General features: G+C 47.1%; 1 protein-coding gene across 6 annotated transcripts in view; it reads left to right on the top strand.

Moving 5' to 3' along the window:
• The window catches only part of SSX2IP (SSX family member 2 interacting protein), a 632,083-nt gene that overhangs the window by 451,469 nt on the left and 160,085 nt on the right, over window positions 1–20,529 (top strand). For 3 of the 6 annotated variants that reach the window (XM_086954027.1, XM_086954025.1, XM_086954043.1), the window contains one exon: window positions 2,209–2,382. The exons of 1 other annotated variant lie outside the window; for it this stretch is intronic. In XM_086954027.1, the coding sequence (XP_086810153.1) occupies window positions 2,209–2,382 (174 nt within the window). The remainder of the gene's footprint in view (window positions 1–2,208; window positions 2,383–20,529) is intronic. 2 more of the 6 variants (XM_086954035.1, XM_086954031.1) reach the window with 1 other exon arrangement.

Genomic DNA, 20,529 nt, shown 5'->3' with positions numbered 1-20,529 from the left:
TGTGCTCCTCTGCATAAAACGTGGTAAAAGTGGCTTACACCTGATTGGTACATTTAATTTACTTATAGGTCCTTAGCATATGATACTAAATGTACCCAGGGTCTGTAAATTAAATGCTACTAGTGGGCCTTTAGCACTGATTGGGCCACCTGCCATGGTAGCCCTTTAAAACATGTCTTAGTCCTGCCATTGCAGCCTATAGTGCAGTTTTATACTACCTATTCAACCTGGCAAAAAAAACCTTTTGTGTGTCAAATTGGAACCTCATCAGGTCCCCGAGCAAGATGCACAGCCACATGTATGAATGAATCCAAAATTTGCAATTAATTTATCATGTTTTTATCTTTATTCCAAAAGTTCTCAATTTTTAGTCCAAAGGTTTTATACTCCATCAATGTTTTATCACGTTTTCAAAGATGGCAGTCAGGCTTTTCTTAGCAGCATCAAGGGAGTTCAAAGTTCCTCATGACACAGCTCCTATTAACTGTCCCCAATGCATTTCGGTATAATTCTTTTCCTCACTGTTATCTAAAATACAAGATGGTAGAAAAGAAACCCATCAGCATGACCAATGAGTAATAAACTAAATAAAAATCTGAATAACATGAGTGCTTAATACCACAATTGCACCTAATCCGATATAGCTTTAACATAAAAAGCTGAGTGCAACCCTGCCCGTAATCACTCATTCGTGAACCACACTGAAATCAATTGGTGACAAACCCTATTTAAAATAACCTAAAAGTGCACATACAACTCCTCCAAATACAAGTGACACAGCAAGTGAAATCCAGTAAAATAAAATGCAACCATATCTACGTGCAAAATAAACATGTAACATATCCGTGATAAATGAAAAAAAATTACATGCTTTCAAATAAAACACCGCTCACCAATGAAATATGACTGCATGACTAAATATGCTTACCAAATATTTAACACACTATTCGCCAGTGGCTCATATAAAGCTTGTATTTAGAGTCCATATTTATATGGACCGTGACCAACTAGTAAGACCACCATGTTTCATTCTGCCCATAAATCGACTGCTGACAAGTGGCCCCACTTGCAGATATTTCCAAATGGAACCAGGTGCACACAACGTCAATCGATGGGTGTGCCAAACCCCACAGAAGAGCTATAACTGGTCGATCGAAGCACTACCTAAAAATGACTATGGGGTGAGTGCTGCCCACCATAGTCCTCGCCATGCCGCCTACCCTCCCTCACCCCCTCCCCCCAACAAAAAAGTGCTGACAGTCTTTCAACCTCACCTGGGGGGTAGATGAAGTGATTACCCCCATTCTGCCCCCAAGGGGGGAAGTGGGGGCGGGAGAAAGACACTAGACACCCTCCTTTTTTGTTTTGCCACCATTTACAATTCCCTGGCTTATAGTGGACGTTCTGCCTCCCTCGGGGGCAAATTGAAGAAAAACTCCCTGTTTGGCCCTAAGGATGTGGGGGCAGAAAATCTGTCATTGGACACACCCCCACCCCAAGTGGGACAGTCCATTTTTTCTGCCCCCTTCCTAGAATGCGAAGAGAGCCAGCATGCATGAATGACTATCTTCTCATTGCCAATTTGTTTGTATACACCATAATATACTTGCTCGTTTCTTTGATTAATGGCTTTCATTCAAATCTCAATTGGTTATCACTCACTGAGCATTTGAGACAATTTGAATAGTATTTCATTTGGCAGCTGCTCAGACTGTGTACACATTTTGTACCCTAGCAGTTGTGCACACAGGACTAGTAAGTGGTAGAAGGCCCCTGTTTCTTCCCTAAATTAAGGGGTCCTGTCTATTGCAGCCAGGCACATTAGCCTGTGGGAATACAACGTTATGGTTAACTATACATCGAGGTAAAGCAAAATACTTCTATTTTGTTTTGGTCATGCCTAGGTTCGTCCTGCATACTTCTCGCCCCCGTTGTTTGTCTCGCAATTTTTAGACAGCCACTCTACATGGGCAGACCACAAAGTTAGATGTTAATGTGAGGAATATTGGGAGTAGGAGGGCCTGTGCTTTCCAAATGTATTACCAATGTAAAACTAGTGTTTGGGGGCACCATTTGGTCCTGTTTGATAGGGTACTGATGTTTTTTCTTTGAGTCCCACGGAGAAAGGTTATCTTGTTCTGAACGGTAAGCAACCCAAAAATCTATTGTTGTGGATCATTGCAAATTAAATATGTTTTATATTTATAGCAGCAGCTTGCTCCTCCAAGTGATGACGATACAACTACACTCCTAAAGGATTGTTATCTGTTAGAAGATAAAGAGCGCTTACAGGAAGAATGGAGGCTATTTAGTGAACAAAGAAAAAACTTTGAGAGCGAACGCAGAAGCTTTACAGAAGCTGCCATTAGGTTAGGACAAGAGGTAGGTTCTAAATATAAAACTAAAATAAGCTACATACCATTTTTTCTCCACAAGCATGCTCTGAATAGTATTTGACTCAGTAGTCCTTATACCATCCCGAAGAATTTTCCTACCTCATGTAAAGCTATTTAAACTGTTAATTTCCTGTGGAAATTGAATCTCTGATTACACAATGTGACATACCTAGCAGTTATTCTGTTTCGAAGTCGCTTTACTGACATACTGCTCTTATTTTGTAAATTATTGTTACTATCTTGAACATGTACTTATTCAAATTTCATGTATGTTTATCGTCTGGTTTCACATGTGTATAACATTGCTAGAACTACTGAGGTTCCTCCTGTATTGTATATTTGTCATGTACATCTTGGCAACTTATTTACAGTGTCCTTGCATGTATTTATGCAGCCTATCCAGGGAAAATAGAATAGCTTGAAACCATCAGGTGATCTACTTCTGCCTGCTGGTTTTGATACCCATATGCTTGTGCCTCTACATCCCTGTTCTGTTTGACAGTCAAACAATAGGACCTTGCTGTCTTGCCTAACTTCCATTTCAACCTTGTCTGTACCTAGCAATTGGACTCCAACATGAAATGAAATGAAAATGAATTTTGTAAAGCGCAGAATAGCTGCCCGGAGGTGTCCCAGCGCTGGTAGCTAACAAGTGTTGCCCGTATGGCTGGATACAGGAGGACAGACTATTTGTTGAACAGGAAGGTTTTTAGATTTTTCCTAAAAGAGGTGAGGTCCGAGTTGGACCTGAGATTAAGGGGTAAATTGTTCCACAATTTGGCCACGTTCAAAGAGAAGGAGCGACCTCCTGATCTTGACCTTTTAACCTTTGCCACAACAGCCAATAAGGCGTTGGTAGACCGAAGCTGTCTGCTGGGAAGATAGGGGGCGATTAAAGGGCGACTGATCAGTGGCCCAGTTTCCCAAAAGGATTGATGAGCAACACAAAGGGATTTGAAGCTGATCCTGTCTTTCACCGGAAGCCAATGTAATCTTGTCAGTCCGGCCTTCACAGAGGTCCTGCGAGGAAGCTGGAGCAGGGTTCGAGCCGCACAGTTCTGAATTACCTGCACCTTTTTTAGTGTGGAGTCAGGAGCCCCAAGGTAAAGCGCGTTTCCAAAGTTCAGCCTCTCAAGTATCAGTCCCTGGACCACAGTTTGTCTAGCCTCAAACGGTAGTAATGGAAGAATTTTCTTCAGTACTCTAATGAGGCCGAAACAGGTGGCAGATAGTACAGTGGCCTGATGGTTAAACGTCAGGGACTTGTCCAGCCAGACTCCCAGGCTCTTAATGGCATCCCTGGGGACTGGGGGAGTGCCCAAACATGCTGGCCAGATCTGATTGATCGTCGTGGATGGTGCTAGATGTCCCAGCATCATAACCTCTGTCTTGTCCCCATTAAATTTGAGACAAGACAGGGTCATCCATCTGCTGACCTCGCTCAGACATCCCGCCAGGTCCACTGCACCTACAGGGTCTCCAACCCGCGTGAGAGAGACCACCAGCTGGGTATCGTCCGCGTCATACTTAAGTTAATTCAAGTTCAAGTTTCAAAGCTTTATTCGACAGCATTGTCATAAAAGCATTTTCACCCTAATCTAAACATGAATAAATACTATACTAAGTTACCATCAGTTTAAAATACACATTAAATACAGAATGCTGGCGAATTCATACTTTAAAAAGAAGATTTTACAGCTAAAAATACAGAGTCACTATACCTAGTTCACATGATAATAAAACCAGCTAAAAACATAATACTGATCATCAATCACATTTCATTGAAGTTAAAGTGCGGGTGCGAATAATCCATGCCCAACCCAAGTATTTAGCTAGAGCAATTGCAAGACAAGGGGAGCAATTTGATCTTAAGATTCTAAGTGCTCTTGGTATCTTCTTATCCCCAGATTCTTGGACACTGGTTTTAACCATCTACTTCTTGGTGCGGCATAAAGGGGGCATACAAACAAAAAATGTGGAATGTCCTCAGAATAGACCTTGCAATGGCAACACGTATTAACGTTACTGGGTGACCATTTTAAAGTGAAGCATTTAGAGGTAGGCAACCAACTCTGAACTGGAAATACAGCTTTCTGTCCAAGGGTTTTGTGATCAAATCCCAGTATTGTTTGCAAGTTGGGGCTATTTTGGTCTCCAGATACTGAGATGTCAACATAGAGGGCTGATTGGAAGTCAAAACAGATTGGTGTATCATGTCCCAGTACATTTTCATCAACAACACCTTAGATGGAAAGGCTGTAGGGTCAGTGATAGTCCATAAGTGGTCTAAATGCAGTTTTTGTAATAAGTTCCTGATTTCTTTGAGCCAAGTTATTTTGTGGAATCAGTCTGAACTGATGATGTCCATGAGTGCAGATGCATAATGGCCCAGTTCAGGTGTTGTCTTTATGCCCCTCCAAAATAGCAGTGGGCGCAACCGAGCCAAATCCTCAATTATTTTCCTCCCTAAGTAATTTAAAAGTGGGATCGATGGAGTGCTCTGTGGGACTCCAACCAACCGGCGTAAGAATTTATTCTCTGCAATTGACAACACACTCACATTGGCGAAACCCCACAGCTCTGCTTCATAAAGACATGCACCCAGCACTTTCATACTATAAATCTCCAGGACAGGATGAATAGGTTTTGTTAATGAAGATTTGTGTTTCAGTGCTATGGCCCAAGACAGCTGATGTAACTTTAAGACCACCGAATCAATGTGAGATTTCCAATTCATGTTGCCCTGTAAGGAAATACCAAGGTACGTGAAAGTATCCACCTCTTCTAACGCTGCCCCATTAAAATTTATTGTGCCCTTGAATTGTTTTGCAGGATTCATATTCATAAACTTGGTCTCTGTGGTGTTTAGTTCCAAGCCCCGAATCCGACAGAAATCCCCAAATGCATTAATTGTCTTTTGTAAGCCACTAGGGGTTCGCGAGACCAGAAGTTAGTCATCAGCAAACATTAATACTGGGACCCGCACGCCGTCAAGTATTGGGGCATCAGTTGGTGATTTCTTTAGATAGTCCACTACGCCGTTGATGTAAAGGGAGAATAAGGTGGGAGCCAGGACACATCCCTGTCTCACCCCACGCTCTACGGGGAAAGAATCAGTGACCTCGCCCTGGGTCCCCCACCTAATCCTGGCGTAGTTGTTTTTCGTGCATAAGGACTAACAATGTCAATAATTCGGGGCTGATTCCAAGCTCACTAAGGACAGTCCATAGTTTTTGTCGAGGCACTAAGTCAAATGCTGACTTTAGGTCGACAAAAACTGCATACAATGGGCCATTTGCCAAGGTCACATTTTTCCAGTAAAGAGTTAAAAAATGGAATACCTGGTCAATAGAGCTAGTTAGGGGGCAGAAACCAGCTTGGTACGGGGAAAGAACATCCTTATCATCTATCCAGGCTTGTATTTTATTTTGTATCATTCTACCCATCAGTTTTTGTGCTGAGTCGATAAGGCTGATGGGTCTATAATTACTTGGTAAAGCCTTATCCCCTTTTTTAAAAACTGGAATCCACGAGGCAGGTATCAAGGCTCCTTGTGCGATGGAATTTGCAAGCCAAACAAAATATTGGCACCAGTTAACCCGGTCACATAGAAATATATCGGCCGGTATTCCATCAATTCCTGGGGCCCTCCCTCTTGTCACCCCGTCCAGTGCTACGTTTACATCCCCCAGTGTAAACACTTCATCTTTATAAAATACCATGGGGGGGAAGGGTGAAGCCAGAGGGGCAAACTACAAGCATATTGTGGCTTGAAAAAATCAATCCAAGATTCCTTTGCCACATGGTTTTTTGGGCATTCCGCTATTCCACCCCTATCCCATTTTATGATTGCCCAGAACTCTTTTTGCTGCTTGGCTGCGCAGGCCTTTTTTAGATCCAGCCATTGATTTTCATCCCACAGCCTTTTTGCCCTAGCTTGTGCTTTTCTATAATTATCCCTGGCCTTCAGCAATCCTTCTCTGCTTTTGCTCATCAGCACTAAGCTGAGTTTCTGCCATGCTCTTCTACAGGATTGATCATACCATCCTTTCTTTGTTGGGGGATGTGCACCCTTTTTTTGATTATCTTGTTTTAAAAAGAACCCCTGTATTTTTGAAAAAAACTTGGGGTGTGACTCTTCAATTAGTTTGTTAAAATTGGGCTCGTTACAACGATTCTGCAAGCTACTAATCTCACTCGCCACAGCCACCTTTAAATCTTGCATTTTCTCTGGCTTATCTAACAATGTTGCCCATTTAACATGGCGTTGGTTATTGGTGGAGATAAGGTCCAGGGGCGTAACCCCCATTCCTAAACTTGGCACTATTGCTCCTTGGTTTAATTGGAAGAGCAAACACAATGGGTTGTGATCACTCTCCAATCTAGATGTAACCCTCATGTCTACTATCTTATGCCAGTCTCTGACATCTACAAGGATGTAATCTATCCGACTACTTGCCCTTATTTTGTCAAAGGTATGGGCCCCCCGTTGGTCGGACGGGGTACGTCCATTTGCTGCCCTCAGGCCCCGGGCCAAACGCATGCTCTTTAACTGTACTGCCACCTCGGTCCATTTCTTTACCGAGGGCAAATCTAGTTGAGGGACTCCCCATTTAGTGTCCTCCTCTTGGGACATTTCACTATCCTCCTGGCCCAATGGTTCGAATGTGGCATTCATGTCTCCCCCCACCAAAATTGTAATATGCGGTGAGAGGAGTTCCAGATCATTGTCTAATGCAGCTACCACCTCTGAAGCTTTACCCCCTGCTACTCCCCTGGCATATATATTGTAGAGGGCCATCTCGTGGCCATCAGCCCAGGTGATCACAACAGGCAATATATCACAGTTATTAACCAATCTTGCTCTAATAGTGCATTGCAATGATTGGCGTACCCATATAATTAACCCCCCTGAGGGCCGCCCTTTGGAATTCTTTTTTGCAGGGACAAAGAAATTTAGGAACCCCTGCCGATAGACAGGGAACACTGCCCAGGTTTCCTGGAGCATGATTACATCATGGAGCTCAATAAATTCGCACCATTCTGGGGACACTAATTTATTCGAAATTCCAGCCAGATTCCATGATAAGAGTTTAAGACCTTCCTTAACTGGACTAACCCTCTCTTGAGATGGCAAAACATTTTGGGTGTAGGGAGGTTGGGCCAGATTAGGTGAGGAGCTGCTTGCCCTGCTATTATCAGTGTAACGGAGGGTAAGAGCCGAATGCCCTGTAGTGCTAGGCTGAAACCTATTCCGAGAATATATGCTCCCGTTATGAGGATTGGTGACAACAAACAAACTATGTTCAGTTACTCTCTTCACAGCAATGTCAATCTCACCAGTTAGCGTACCTACCGACTATTCTATCTTGGGCAGCACTCTCCGGCTCATTCAGTCAGTCACACTCATTGAGGTCAGATAGGGCAGAGAATCTGTTTTCCAAAGGCATACCCCAATTACTTTTTGTACCAAAGGACTTTCCCTTCCTTACCACAGTATTCCATTTTGTTCTCAATACTGTGGGATTTAGAGTATTACCTTTCCTAGCATAGAAAAAGTCTAATGTTAGAGGAACTATCTCAGTGGATCTACGCTGGGGAGGATATATGTTTGCCAAAATGTTTGGCAACACTTCTGGGTCTGAAGTGTAACACCACACAGTCTATTGCCATCATCTTAATTTTTTATTACCACCCCCGATCCGTTCTACTCTTCTTGCCTTAACTACCTCTTGTGCCAACTGGTCCATGCCCCCCGGAGAGAAGGCCATGTTCCGTGATAGCCAATGCAATGATTTGTTTATTAGGGAGGATGAATTCTCTACTTGCCCTGATTCCAAGTGAGGGACATTAGCCAGAACCAATACTAGGGGAGAAGCCTCTACAATTAGTTCTACTGGTCCCTTCTCTGTGTTGCAGACTGTAAGCCTGTCCCTTTGCCCCAGCCCTTCATAGGCCCCATTGTTTGCACCCAGTCCCCCAGGGACCCCCCCCCCTCCCGAATCATTGCTCAACGTAGAAATAAGGGGTGTATTATCCAAAGGTTCTGACCTGGGGGCTGTCTGGGTTTTTTTTGTCTCAACTCTGAGCGTCTCTTGTTTGGGGATATTTGCCACTTCCTTTAATGTTTTTTGCTGGAGTCCCCCTAACCTATTCACCTCTTCAGTTAGATGGTCAATTTTGGTCAGAAGAGGTTCAGTTATGATCTTGAATTTAGTGTCTAGGGCGTTTACTAATTTCTTAAATTGATCTTCGTCCAGTAATATCTTACCCCCAGTGAGGCAGAGAGTGGCATTTAAGGCGCTGTGCATGGCGCATCGCGCCTTCTGGAAAACGGGCCCAGCCATTAACAACAACCTTGTTATCCCCTACCACCCAAACAGGAACCTTCGGTCCACGGAGGCTTTCCTTGCTGTTGTTTCCAGAGTGAAGAGAGCCAGGTCTGGGGGTAGGTTGTTCTCTTTGAATACCGCCAAGCTCTGGAATGCTCTCCCCCTCTCACTCCGTTCCAACCCAAACCTGCTCTCATTCCGGAAAAACTTGAAGACACTACTGTTTGCCAAATCCTCTGTGCCCTAACTCCTCTTCTCCGTCACCTCTCTGCTTCAACTCAGCGCTTGGACGCCCGCGGGCAGCAATCGCGCTCAATAAATATATTTTCAATTTCAAGTACCCCTCTCATCTTCTCCAACCCTTTTAGGTGGAGAGGTATCTGGGCGTTTTTTACTTGAACGGAGCCCACCCAGTTTCGGGAGACTCTTATCCCCCCCCCCCCCCCCCCCCCCCCCCATAGCAGCTCTTGGAGCTGGTACCGGTACTGGGGGTTCATCTTCTAGCAATACTATTTCTTCATCGGGTATGCTCTCAGCATCTGACTCAGCTAAAGCTACTATTAGCTGGGTTAATGAATTACTCTCGTGGTTGGTCTGCTGGAAAACCTCATTGCTAGTATCAAGATCAGGTATGTCAGAAGGCGCATTTTCAATTGATGGCAATAGAGGGGAGAGGCTCAAGCCCAAGGAGGATCTCCTATCATTATTTATTTTCGCAACAACCTGGACTAGGTGATTATCAAGAGTATTAACAGCTTGGGGTGTTTTTGATTTCGACATGTTAGGTGATTATAACACTATTTTCCCCCAAATGACACCGTACAATGAAACAGGTAGGTGCCGTGTTACAAATAAGGTTGCCCAGGAATAATTACCAATAATCGCAGCAGAGGGTATAATCAAGGGTAAGAACTCACAAATGATGATTTGGGCAGCGTTCCTTGCCCAGTCCAGTCTCGGACAGTCCCGGACTGTCACAGACTGTCCCGCCCTTGTCCCGGGCTTATCCCGGGCGCTCCCGCGCGCGACTCGCGGGTCGAGAGGTGCGCCTCCCTCTTATGGGGCGCTCTGGGTACGGCGTCACGTTGGTCGCTCCACACCCGCCGGGGCTGATGGGAAATGGAGTCCCTGCGGCGGTGTGGTCTTACGCGACTTCGTTGGCCGTTCCCCTCACGGCGGCGGTGCAAATCCAAGTGGCGGCGGTAGTACAGTGAAGCGCCGTTCCCCTCACGGCAGCGTTTCTTTTGGCAGGTAGGTAGGTATGACCAACCCTCCCTCCAGAATTGGAGGGAGGGTTGGTCTTAAATTACATTTATCTGTTCTCTCCCATGCCTTTAAGTGCATATAGCTGGCTTACCCAATATCTGATGCACTCTGTGTAGAGAAGTGCAGAGGTGCATTTAGTTTCAAGCAGTTTTTAACCTCCTTATTGAGCCAAGGAATCTACTTAAGGCATTAAGATTTACATCGAACAGTATAATTATATCACAAAGCTATATCTCTTGTATGTTTTCAGGTGCGGATGTCAGTCACAGATTGTGTGGAGGGAACTCTTCTGGTGATGGAACCTTTTCTCCAGCATTGGATCTTTCGTATATTCACCTGCTTGAGTTTCCCCATCTTCAGGCCAGGAATCTCCAGTAATCTTAAAATAGCAGAAAACTGTTTAAATTGCCATAGTATTCAACCAGAGTGTTTGTTTAGTAGCAAATTGCCTCATTTGAAAACTCCAAATGTATGCCAATGAGGTAGACGTGTTAAGCTCTCCTACTCCCTCTAGAGGCAATCATAGCTCACGCTTCTACGGCTCTTCATGTGTGAGAGTTTCCAACGGTAGCTCTGCTCTGCCCTCTCAGTGACCATACTGTTACTTTTCTTGTCTACCTTGGAACTGACATAGCCCTACCTTCAGATTTCAGAGTACTGTTGTTTTTAGGGTATATTTTCTGGATATCACCCACATTCTAGGCCAGGGTGACCTCTGTCACCAATGTCATTGTGACTTACAGAAAACAGTTTTTTCAATTCCTGCTCTACCTTTAAGATGGAATAAGATCTGTACTGATGTTCCATGTAAGCAGTATATTTATTGCCTATATCCAGTGAACAAGTCCCTATGTTGTGGCATGTGTAGGAATCTTCCTTCTATGGCCGTGAAGGACAGGGAGAGGAGGGTGGCACTCTGTTTTGGAAATTAAAAAGAAAATAACCTCCACTCCCGTGTGTGTGTGTGAGGGGAGGAGGGGGGGGGGGGGAGTTGGCCCTTGTCTGGGAATGATTTAGTGAAAAGTGCTTCACAAAGTACTTCCACAAAGCCAGCGCATAGAAGGAAACTTGTAAGGTTTCCTGAGTTTGACTTACAATTTAAAGTGCCTGCAGCCACCCCTTCACAAGACAAAAATTGAGTTTCCTCTGTAAAGCGCTCAAGGAACGAAAAATACCAATCTGGGTACAAAACAGCACAAATCTGAATTACTATGATGTCCTGTGTCAACTGCTTTCTTCACTGGTGACTTGTTATCTTGCTCTGTGATGAAGAAGAAACCATTGTCGTTGACATTCCAACTGTCACCGATGACACAACCCTCTTTGATAACCGTGAAGATATAGTCACAATGACACACTTGGCGACCACTCCAAGGATGTCCCTCCTTCCATTGATTACGCTGTAGACGAGGCCTCTAATACAGAGTCCAGCAATAATTCCTATGAGCTCGACTACAACATCTTCAACAATGGCCTTTTCTACAACCGCTACGTTTTCATCCATCAAGGTGACCACCAGCTTGCCCACTCAGATTTGGGCTTCTAAACTGGAGGCACACATTAGAGAACAAAGACTGCCTACAACCCTACGCAGTTGGATGCACATTACCTTCCTGAGTTTTAAGAGTAAGCCCTGGCTGAAGAGGTACCCTACCAGGAGTACAAGTATCGGACACATACATTCGTAGCTGACAGCCCTTGTTCTGGAAGAGAGCCAGAGGTCATGCAGGTGTCTTTGCTTTTTTGCTAATTTTGTAATAAATGATGGACACCTTTTTATAAGATTTCTTCCATTTGTAGTAAAGAACAATTGTAACTATCATAGAGCAACGACTAGAAGTGTAAAACGATAGCCAATCGTCCAATCGTGTCGCTGCCATGTTGGAGAGGTGTCTCAACCAAGAGCAAAGAGTACAGGTTGCATATTGTATTTAAAGACTGACGAAGTGCACCAAATCACCATTGTTCTCAAGTTGAATAGAGAATTGAAGGACCATAAGTTACATGAGAGAATACAAAATAAAGCCACATAATAATGTATTGATCTAAGACAGTCACCTAGACTAGTGTAGTGTTTGCATTGTGAAATCAAGATACACAATAGAGAATTTTAAGGACCAGACCTACTAACTGTAGAGATGGGTATAGCAACAACACATTCCATTGCATGAGTTTGGAATATGTGCATCAAAGGCCAAGGGATATGTCACCTTCAAGATCAGGTAATAAGTAGGGTACTGTTGTAATCCTGAGCAATGCAGGGCATACATGTAGTTTGGAAAAAATGTGAAGTCCACTCGTTTGAAAAGTGGAATGACTGGAGGCGCCATCTCCATAAGCCCCAGTGTGTTAAAAATCATAATATACAGCAAAGATAACTTATTTGAGAACCAAAAAGGGGGAACATCAGCATGAATGGCATGCAAATATTACCATGTACAAATTCCTTGGTTTGAATTGTAAATTGACAAAACGTGCAGTTACCACATTTGGAGGGTCACATCAATGGGGGTGTCAGGCAACATGAATTAGAAAGGGGTTTTTCTGTCTTATTGTGTGGTAGACTGGCTCTGACTAGATCTTTAATATTCTTGCTCTTGCGACATGCATCAGGAGGTTCGAGGTTAAGGTTACCTCCATTAAGGACTGGTCAGTGTCTGAGGATACTTTTTTTCAATTGGTTTGAAATTTGGGAGAAAGTAGTGATGATGACTAGGTAGTCATTGTCTCTTTAGGTCGAGCGTAAGCATATAACCACTTGTATACTTTAGTATACATATCTCTATGGGTCAAATGCCATTACTTGCTTCTCATTTGTTTGTTTCAATGTCCTTCGAAAATCCTTGCTTACTAGTGGTCAATCCTGTCTCTTTGTTCCGCCTTTTTATTCAGAGGAGCAGGGACTTAGTACAAGATCATTACTTTGTTCTGTTGATCTGTTCGTGGGGGGGGACGATTTTATTATGTTTTCAACCTCTTGTTACACTGTGGGTGCTTAGACTTAACTGCTTACATTTTATAGCAGCATTCGCATCTTGTCCTTGTCCGAAGCCAGCAGCAGCCAGCCATGCTTTTTACCTCTACTGCAGCCTAAATCGTGTAAAAAGTTAAACCAAAACTTAAACGCAGCTTGAAATGATACTTTAATATGCATGCTGCGTGTTTTTTCCTCCCCTCCAGGACTTGTGCTTGGCTGCTGGCTGAGGAGTTGGCAGTTTCTTCTCATCAGTTTTGCGCTGAGGCCGACGGCAGCACTAGCGAGGTAGTGCTGTCGTCGGCCGACGGCAGCACGCAAGGGGTTAAAATCCTAACAGAACAGTAAATTTATAACTGTCATCAAAGAACTGAATGCACTGCAAAGTAAGGATTAGAGGAGATATTAACCCCCTGCATGCTGCACAGATTTTTGCGCTTTGCAGCCGATTTAAATAGTAGGTGGGATTCGGACGGCCCCCAGCCATCCTCCTCACATGCCCACCGTGATGTATGATGGCCGGGGCTGCCCGAAGCATGCAAGGGGTTAAAGTTGCAAAAAAGGGTTCATCTGGATGGAAATTGATTCTTTTTATTTCAGAGAACCCCCAACTATGGTGTTCTGTTTTCAATTCTGAGTATGTGCTTCTGGGGGTCTAGCACTCTAGCAGCAATTCTGCCTACCAATATGCATGACTTGTGACTTCTACACCATGTAGTCCTCTGTGTTTATGTAACATTTCCTTTACCCTAATTTATATTCTTATGATTGTCTCTGTGTAATTTGGGTGTGATGCAAAGTGCTCTGACACCCTACACTGGTATGTGTGGTGCTTTACTACAAACGGGCTCAGCTCATGCCAGAGCACCATCTCACATAATTCCAAGCACTCTGCCTTCAGGATTGATAAGGCCTGCCATAGGAGTGACTGATAGGAATATATGTGTCCATTTTAGGGTTAGATATAGGGATACTATATCTAAAGCAAAGGGTGATTACACCACCTTGCCCCAGCTGATTGATCAGCCAGTTGTGTCAGATTTGGATGGCCAGCCAGGGGTGGCATAATACATGCTGCAGCCACTGGTAGGCCCTGGGTGCACCTATGCCCTGGGTACCTAAGGTACACTGTACAGGGACTGATAAGGTGACTCAGTATCCAATTAGATATGTACCTATAGTACATGGAATCCATTTTACAGAGAGAGCAGTGGGCCTGGGGTCCTGAATAGCAGGGCCCCAGGTCAACTAAGTCGAAAAACCAGCAAAACACCAGGCAAAAAGTTGGGGGCAACCATAGTCAGATATCCACCTTCCTACAGTTTGTGGTACAATGATGTGAATAGTTTGCTCTCAGTTTTTAACTAAGAGGTCCAAAAAGGCAACTTCTGATCTGCTGTGGGTGAATGTAAATTTGGGACCACTTCAACTAGTATTGAGCCAATTACAGAAGTCTGATAGGGTGCCTTCTGAACCATGCCAAATCATGAAAATATTGATGTAATGTCTCCAAACAATAAGGTTGCCATGAAATGTATTATCTGAGAGAATGTTGTTGACTTCTAGCATGACAAAATTCAGGATAGAAAACCGCCTCAATGTATGTTATTTTGATCTGCCGGAAAAAATGACCATCAAAGTAGAAAAAGATGCAGGTGAGGCATAGTTCCAGTGGTCGTAGATTAAACACGTGGGAAAAAAGTGTGCTCATGTTCTATGGTCAAGTGTTTTCTTAGTGACGCTGTCCCTGATGAGACCCCTCCGCTTATGGGTTATTATCTAAAAGACACGTTAGTGATCGATTCCTTACCTTAGAATATCCCCAGGCGTCAGTCTGGTTCCGGAAAGTTTTTGTCAGCAGTACCCCTGCGCGTAGGTAGGCATCGTTGTACGGCCCCGCTTGCATCGTAGTCGCCGAGATGACGTCGCTGGAGCTACTTAGAAGCACCCACACGTGCTGACGTCAGTTTTCTTTTTCCGCGCCAGCAAGCGCAGATCCGGAGTGAGCGGAACTGCCAATCATTTTTTGAGTGAGTTTTTTGGGACTTTTGTCTGTTTTTTGAGTAATTACACTCCAGGTGCATAGGGATGCCCGGTTTTAAATCTTCGTGGCCTGTCCCCGCAAAATGTCTCTACTGTCTGGGGCCCGACCACGACTCAGAGTTGTACCCCCACTGCAGGGCCATGGCTCCAAAAACTTCGCAGGAGCGGTCCCAAAAGTGGCCAGAGGCCTGGGAGTCTGCTCCGTGCCATTCCAGGTCCCATGGGAGGTAGAGGGACCGGCTGCGGTGCCATCACCACCATTCTAAGTCTTCCCACTCTGAGTCAGGTAAGGCGAAGCACAACAAGTCGAAGCGTCATCGCTCTTCGCCTAGCCGTTCACGGCTGAGGGTGCAGTTGGCGCTGCCCCCGTGGATCCGGCGGGCCCTCCGCAGTTGCCGATGGCCTACCTGCCCTTTCCGAGTCCATTGGCGACTTACGCCCAGCTGCAGGAGTTTGTCAGCCATGGCACGTGTCTTCGGACCACCACCACCCCGCCATTGCACCTTTGGGCCTGACTGGGAGTCCTTGCTCTTCGCCGGCTCCGGCACCCTGACATCGTCGACGACTTCGGGCTTGTTGTCGACGACTTCGGTCTTGTCGTCGTCGATGACTTCTTCGGTCTTGTCGTCGACGACTTCTTCGGTCTTGTCGTAGTCGACTTCTTCGGTCTTGTCGTAGTCGACTTCTTCGGTCTTGTCGTAGTCGACTTCTTCGGTCTTGTCGTCGACGACGACTTCGGTCTTGTCGTCGACGATGACTTCGGTCTTGTCGTCGACGATGACTTCGGTCTTGTCGTCGACGACGACTTCGGTCTTGTCGTCGACGACGACTTCGGTCTTGTCGTCGACGACGACTTCGGTCTTGTCGTCAACGGTCTCGTCGACGACTACTTCGGTCTCGATGTCGAGAGACCCCCATGGATCGACACATGGATCCCCGTCCATGTCTGTTAGCCCGGTACGACCTCTACCGACATCTACAGCGTTGGCCGCATCACCTTCAGACTCCGTCCCTGGCCTCCTCCCCGACTTGGTGCAGGAAGGGTGTTGACCGACGCTGTTTGGGAATTTCTTTCCCTTTATTTACCCACCTCCTTATGTTCCACTTGTTCGGCAGGCTGTGGAGGATAGGGAGGACTTGGAGGACTGGGAGGGGTCTGAGGACCCTCTCTCAGTACAATGCGAGTTAGACCCGGACTGAGATGAGTATCTGGGGGATGCGGGTGACCAGGTTTATACTCCTGAACCTGGCTCACTGTCTCCTTCTACAGTGGAGGGTGGTTCCTACTCTATGGTGTTGCGTACGGCGGCCGAGGCTCTCCACCTCGAGCTTCCTACCATGGCCGTCAGGACTAACCTCCTGACAGAAGTGCTTTGTCTGACGTCTTCTTCTACGGAGCCGCTGCTGCCCTTTAATGATGCAGTCTTGGACGTTCTTTTGGGCACCTGGTTCAGGCTCAACAAAGGAGATCCTGTGGATAAGAATGTGGCCCGATGCCATCGCACGGCCCCGGGATACCCCGTTTTCCTCTCCCAACACCCTACCCCCAAGAGTTTGGTTGTCCAAGCTGCTGCCTCCCCAAGTGCGTTCCCTTACGCATCACCGGACAGGGAATCCCAGAAACTGGAGAAGTTTGGGAAGAAGATTTCTTCTTCCACCAGTTCAGGACTGCGGTCTGTGAAAACTGTGTAGGAGAGTAGGGTCTGCAATCCTATGATCACCCAGATTTTTTGCTTTTGTTTCACTGGTTTACGACTTTCTCGGGCTGTGGGCCTGCCAATCAGACCCACAGCCTAGCTGTTCTCTCGCTAAATTGATATGTGTACCTTAGGTGCATTACCCAATTGGAACTGGGCCACCTTGTCAGACCCTGTAACTCAGGGCATCGGTGTACCCAGGGCCTACCAGGGGCTGCAGCATGAATTATGCCACCTCTGGATGGATGGCCATCTAAACCTGACACAACTGGCTGCACGACAGCTGGGGCAACGTGGCGTACTCGCCCTTTGCTTTAGATATAGTATACCTATATCTAACCCTAAAATGGACACCCGCATTCCTATCAGTCACTCCTATGGCAGGCCTTGACAATCCTGAAGGCAGAGTGCGTGGAATCGCGTGAATTGGGCTCTGGCATGAGCCGAGCCCGGTTGCAGCTTGCGGAACCAAGACCCAATGGCTGTTCCATGATGACGCGTACCATATCGCTAACTTCGGTATCGCGTTATCAAGACATGTCGAGTAAGGTGTCATACGAATCGGGATACTGACCCCTCACCACTGCTGGCGACGGGGTTAGCATTCCGCCCTTCTAGAGGGACACGACATGTACGTAACTGTGAACCCCGTTTAAAGTTAACTGAAGCCTCAGGTCCACAAAATGGATGCTGCCACCACAGACACGAGTCTGACCTCCTGCTGCTGGGAGTCCTTCCAGCGAGGAGAGCTTGGACAAAGGGTTTCCTGTCCGGGGCGGTGCTCGCACCATCCCAGACAGGGTTTTGTGTATCCTGGGTAGGCAGGGCTTTACAGAAAGGTGACTGTGGAGTGGCACCCCGGTGCTCACTACGCATCTGCCAGCTAGAACCAGTTCCAGGGGCACCCAGCCCCTGACCTGGGGAAAGTCCGGCATGGGAGAGGGGTGTAACCACCCCCCTTCCTGGTCCCGCCCCTAGGGCAGGACCTAGTCGCATACCCACCCCTTTCTTTAGGATAAAGGCAGGAGCGGGGACCCTTCCAAATTAGATCATCTTTGAATCAAGACTACTTTCTACGAAAGGACCTCTCGACTCTTCTCAAGATTTCTACCTTGTGGCTAAGGAGTAGTCACCCTGCATCCGCAGGCACCATCTAAGAACTCTGCGGTTTGCTGCAAGTCCTTCCTCAGGAATCCGACTGCCCAGCTCGACGAGAACCGGCTTCCCTGGCACCTCTGACCTCTACCCACATCGTCAGCTCAGCTGAGATCCGTGGGTGCGATGAGACCTCGAGGGACCGGCCATCTTCAAAACCTGCACGATTTCGTAACCAGCACGACCACCGAGGGATCCTCGGGTGAGTGCTCTGGGGTCCGAGAAGCCCCGACCCTGAGTAGCTCCAGCACCGAAGTGCAGCCTCCCAGCATCTCCACGATCTGCGTGGGGCCCTTCTGCTCTCCGCTGCTCATCACGTTGTCTGGTTACTAGCCGCTGGCTTGTGGCCTTCTCGACGACGCCCGACAACCAACGCTGCTGGTCTGGTTGCTCCAGACTGGCCTTTGCTCCCTTCTGAGAAAGGAGCACCCCGGACCCTCCTGGCCCACTCAAGACGCCATTTTAGGTCCACCACGTGGCCCTGAATTTGCCAAGGCTTGTTGCCCCAATCCTGGGCCCAGCGACGCCAACAGCATCAACCTTCGTGGGACAGCTCGCACCTCCATCCTGGTCGCCGACAACGCCTCCTGGTCCGTGAGACTGCAGAGCCTAGCGTCGCCCACTCACCTAGTCGAGGTGACGATCATCCGGTGCCCTCCTGGTACCCTCTGACTACTGGCTAGTAGTACAGACTTGGTCCCCTCTGCTTTCAGGTGTCATCCAACTCTGATCCAGGCTTGGATCTCTACGAACTATCTTCCCTGGTCGCCGGCCAGCAACTCCTTCCTTCCGGCTCCTGGTTCGTCAGCGAGGACTCCCGACATCTGTAAAGACTTGGGCAGCCGCAGCCCCTGGGCTAGGTAACTTCGGCATTTCGGTGCCCGCATAGCCTTATGATCTAAGGGTCCCGAGTTCCTATCGCTTCCGACTTACCTTATCGGGTTCGCCCGAGAACACTAGGCTTCCCGTGCCCTCGGGCACTTGTTTAGATTGTGCACTTGAAGTATTTTCCTAAGAGTTTTGTTGTGTGCTTAGTACCCTGTCCTCATAAAGAGTACAGGGCTGTTGTGATTCTAATAAATACACTGTCTATTTTCCTAACACTTGTGTGGTGTCCTTTCACTTGGTGTTCAAGGGGTATGTGATGGTATAACAGCTGGCTTAACACGCCCTCTAGAGTTTAGCCCGAAGACTGCTCGTATCCACGCTACTAGGATAGCTGGTCTAAGGTTGACTTACAACCAATCACCATAAGGGTCGTTTGGACTGATGCATAGTGCTCACTAGAATAGTGAGCACTGCATATCAGGCCAACTTCTCACAAACTGCATGTCTCTTGGGCTGTTATTCCCATTTTGTGTGGGATACGTTGCGCAAGTGCTGCCTCGGTATACGGTGAAGGCTCGGACATTACTCTCCCAAACTATTGCTGAGGGGAGAGACGCAGCCAAGTTCACTGTGCGCTGTGGTCTTGACACTGCTGACTCGCTGGGCAGAGCGATTTCCATGACCGTGACACTACGCTGCCACGCCTGGCTGAGAACGACTGGCTTTTCGGGGGATGTCCGGAACACATTGATGGACATGCCCTTTGATGGCACTCTCTAATTTGGCGATTAAGCGTTGGAGCGTTTTAAGGACTCGAGGGCTACAACCAAGTCCTTAGGCCTTTCGGCCACGCGCACTCCTTCCACTTCTGCTTTTTGCTCCTTTCGTGGTCAAGGAAGGGGCTCCCAAGCATGTGTGTTTCAGAGCCACAGGCCTGCTCCGCAACAGTCTTAGCACAGCCGGGGACGTGGTACCCGCAGAGGCGGGTCATGGGGCCAGCGTGCGGGTCAGTCCACCACTGCCCCTTCTGCCACTGCTTCTAAACCTTCCTAGTGAGGTGTTTCAGGCCCACCACACGCTAGTGGGTGGCAGGATTCGCCATACCCTCCACCACTGGCACACCATCACATCGGACAGGTGGGTTCTGCAAATTTGTCCGAAGGTGCTGCTCCCTCCCCTTCTAGACAACCCCCCCAGCCATGCAACCACAGTTTCACTGCATATCGGGGGCTCACTTGCTACTTCTCCAGCAGGAAGTTACGACCCTCTTGGCCAAGTGGGCCATCGAACACGTTCCGACGCCAGAAATAGCTGGTAGTTGTTACTCCCACTCCTTCTACGTTCCAAAAAAGGACAAAGGCCTGCGTCCTATCTTAGACCTTTTGGAATGTCAATTGCTTCCTCCCGAAGGAGAAGTTCAAGATGCTTACACTTGCTCAGGTCTTGTCTGCCCTTGACCCGCAGGACTGAATGGTAGCGTTGGACCTGCAGGATGGGTATTTTCATAACCGCTTCCTGCCGGCCCACTGGCATTACCAGGAGCATTTTCAGTACACCGTGGTCCCCTTTGGCCTTACCAGTGCCCCTCGGGTGTTCACCAAAGTCATGGCGGTAGTCGCAGCTCATCTGCGCAGATCAGGGCTTTCAGTCTTTCTGTATCTCGATAACTGGTTGTTGAAGTCTGGCTCGCCCCAAACCGTCATCTCCCACCTCCAGACTATGGCCAACAACCTGCACTTGCTGGGATTTGCCATCAATGTGCCGAAGTCGCACCCGTTTCCCTCTCATAAACTCCTCTTCATCGAGCGGCACTGGACATGGCTCAGTTTCGGGTTTAT

This window comes from Lissotriton vulgaris, chromosome 1_1 (genome assembly GCF_964263255.1).
Source record: "Lissotriton vulgaris chromosome 1_1, aLisVul1.2, whole genome shotgun sequence".
Classification (NCBI taxonomy): domain Eukaryota; kingdom Metazoa; phylum Chordata; class Amphibia; order Caudata; family Salamandridae; genus Lissotriton; species Lissotriton vulgaris.
The sequence above is the reverse complement of the archived record's forward strand: the minus strand, read 5'-3'. Positions and strand labels throughout refer to the sequence as shown.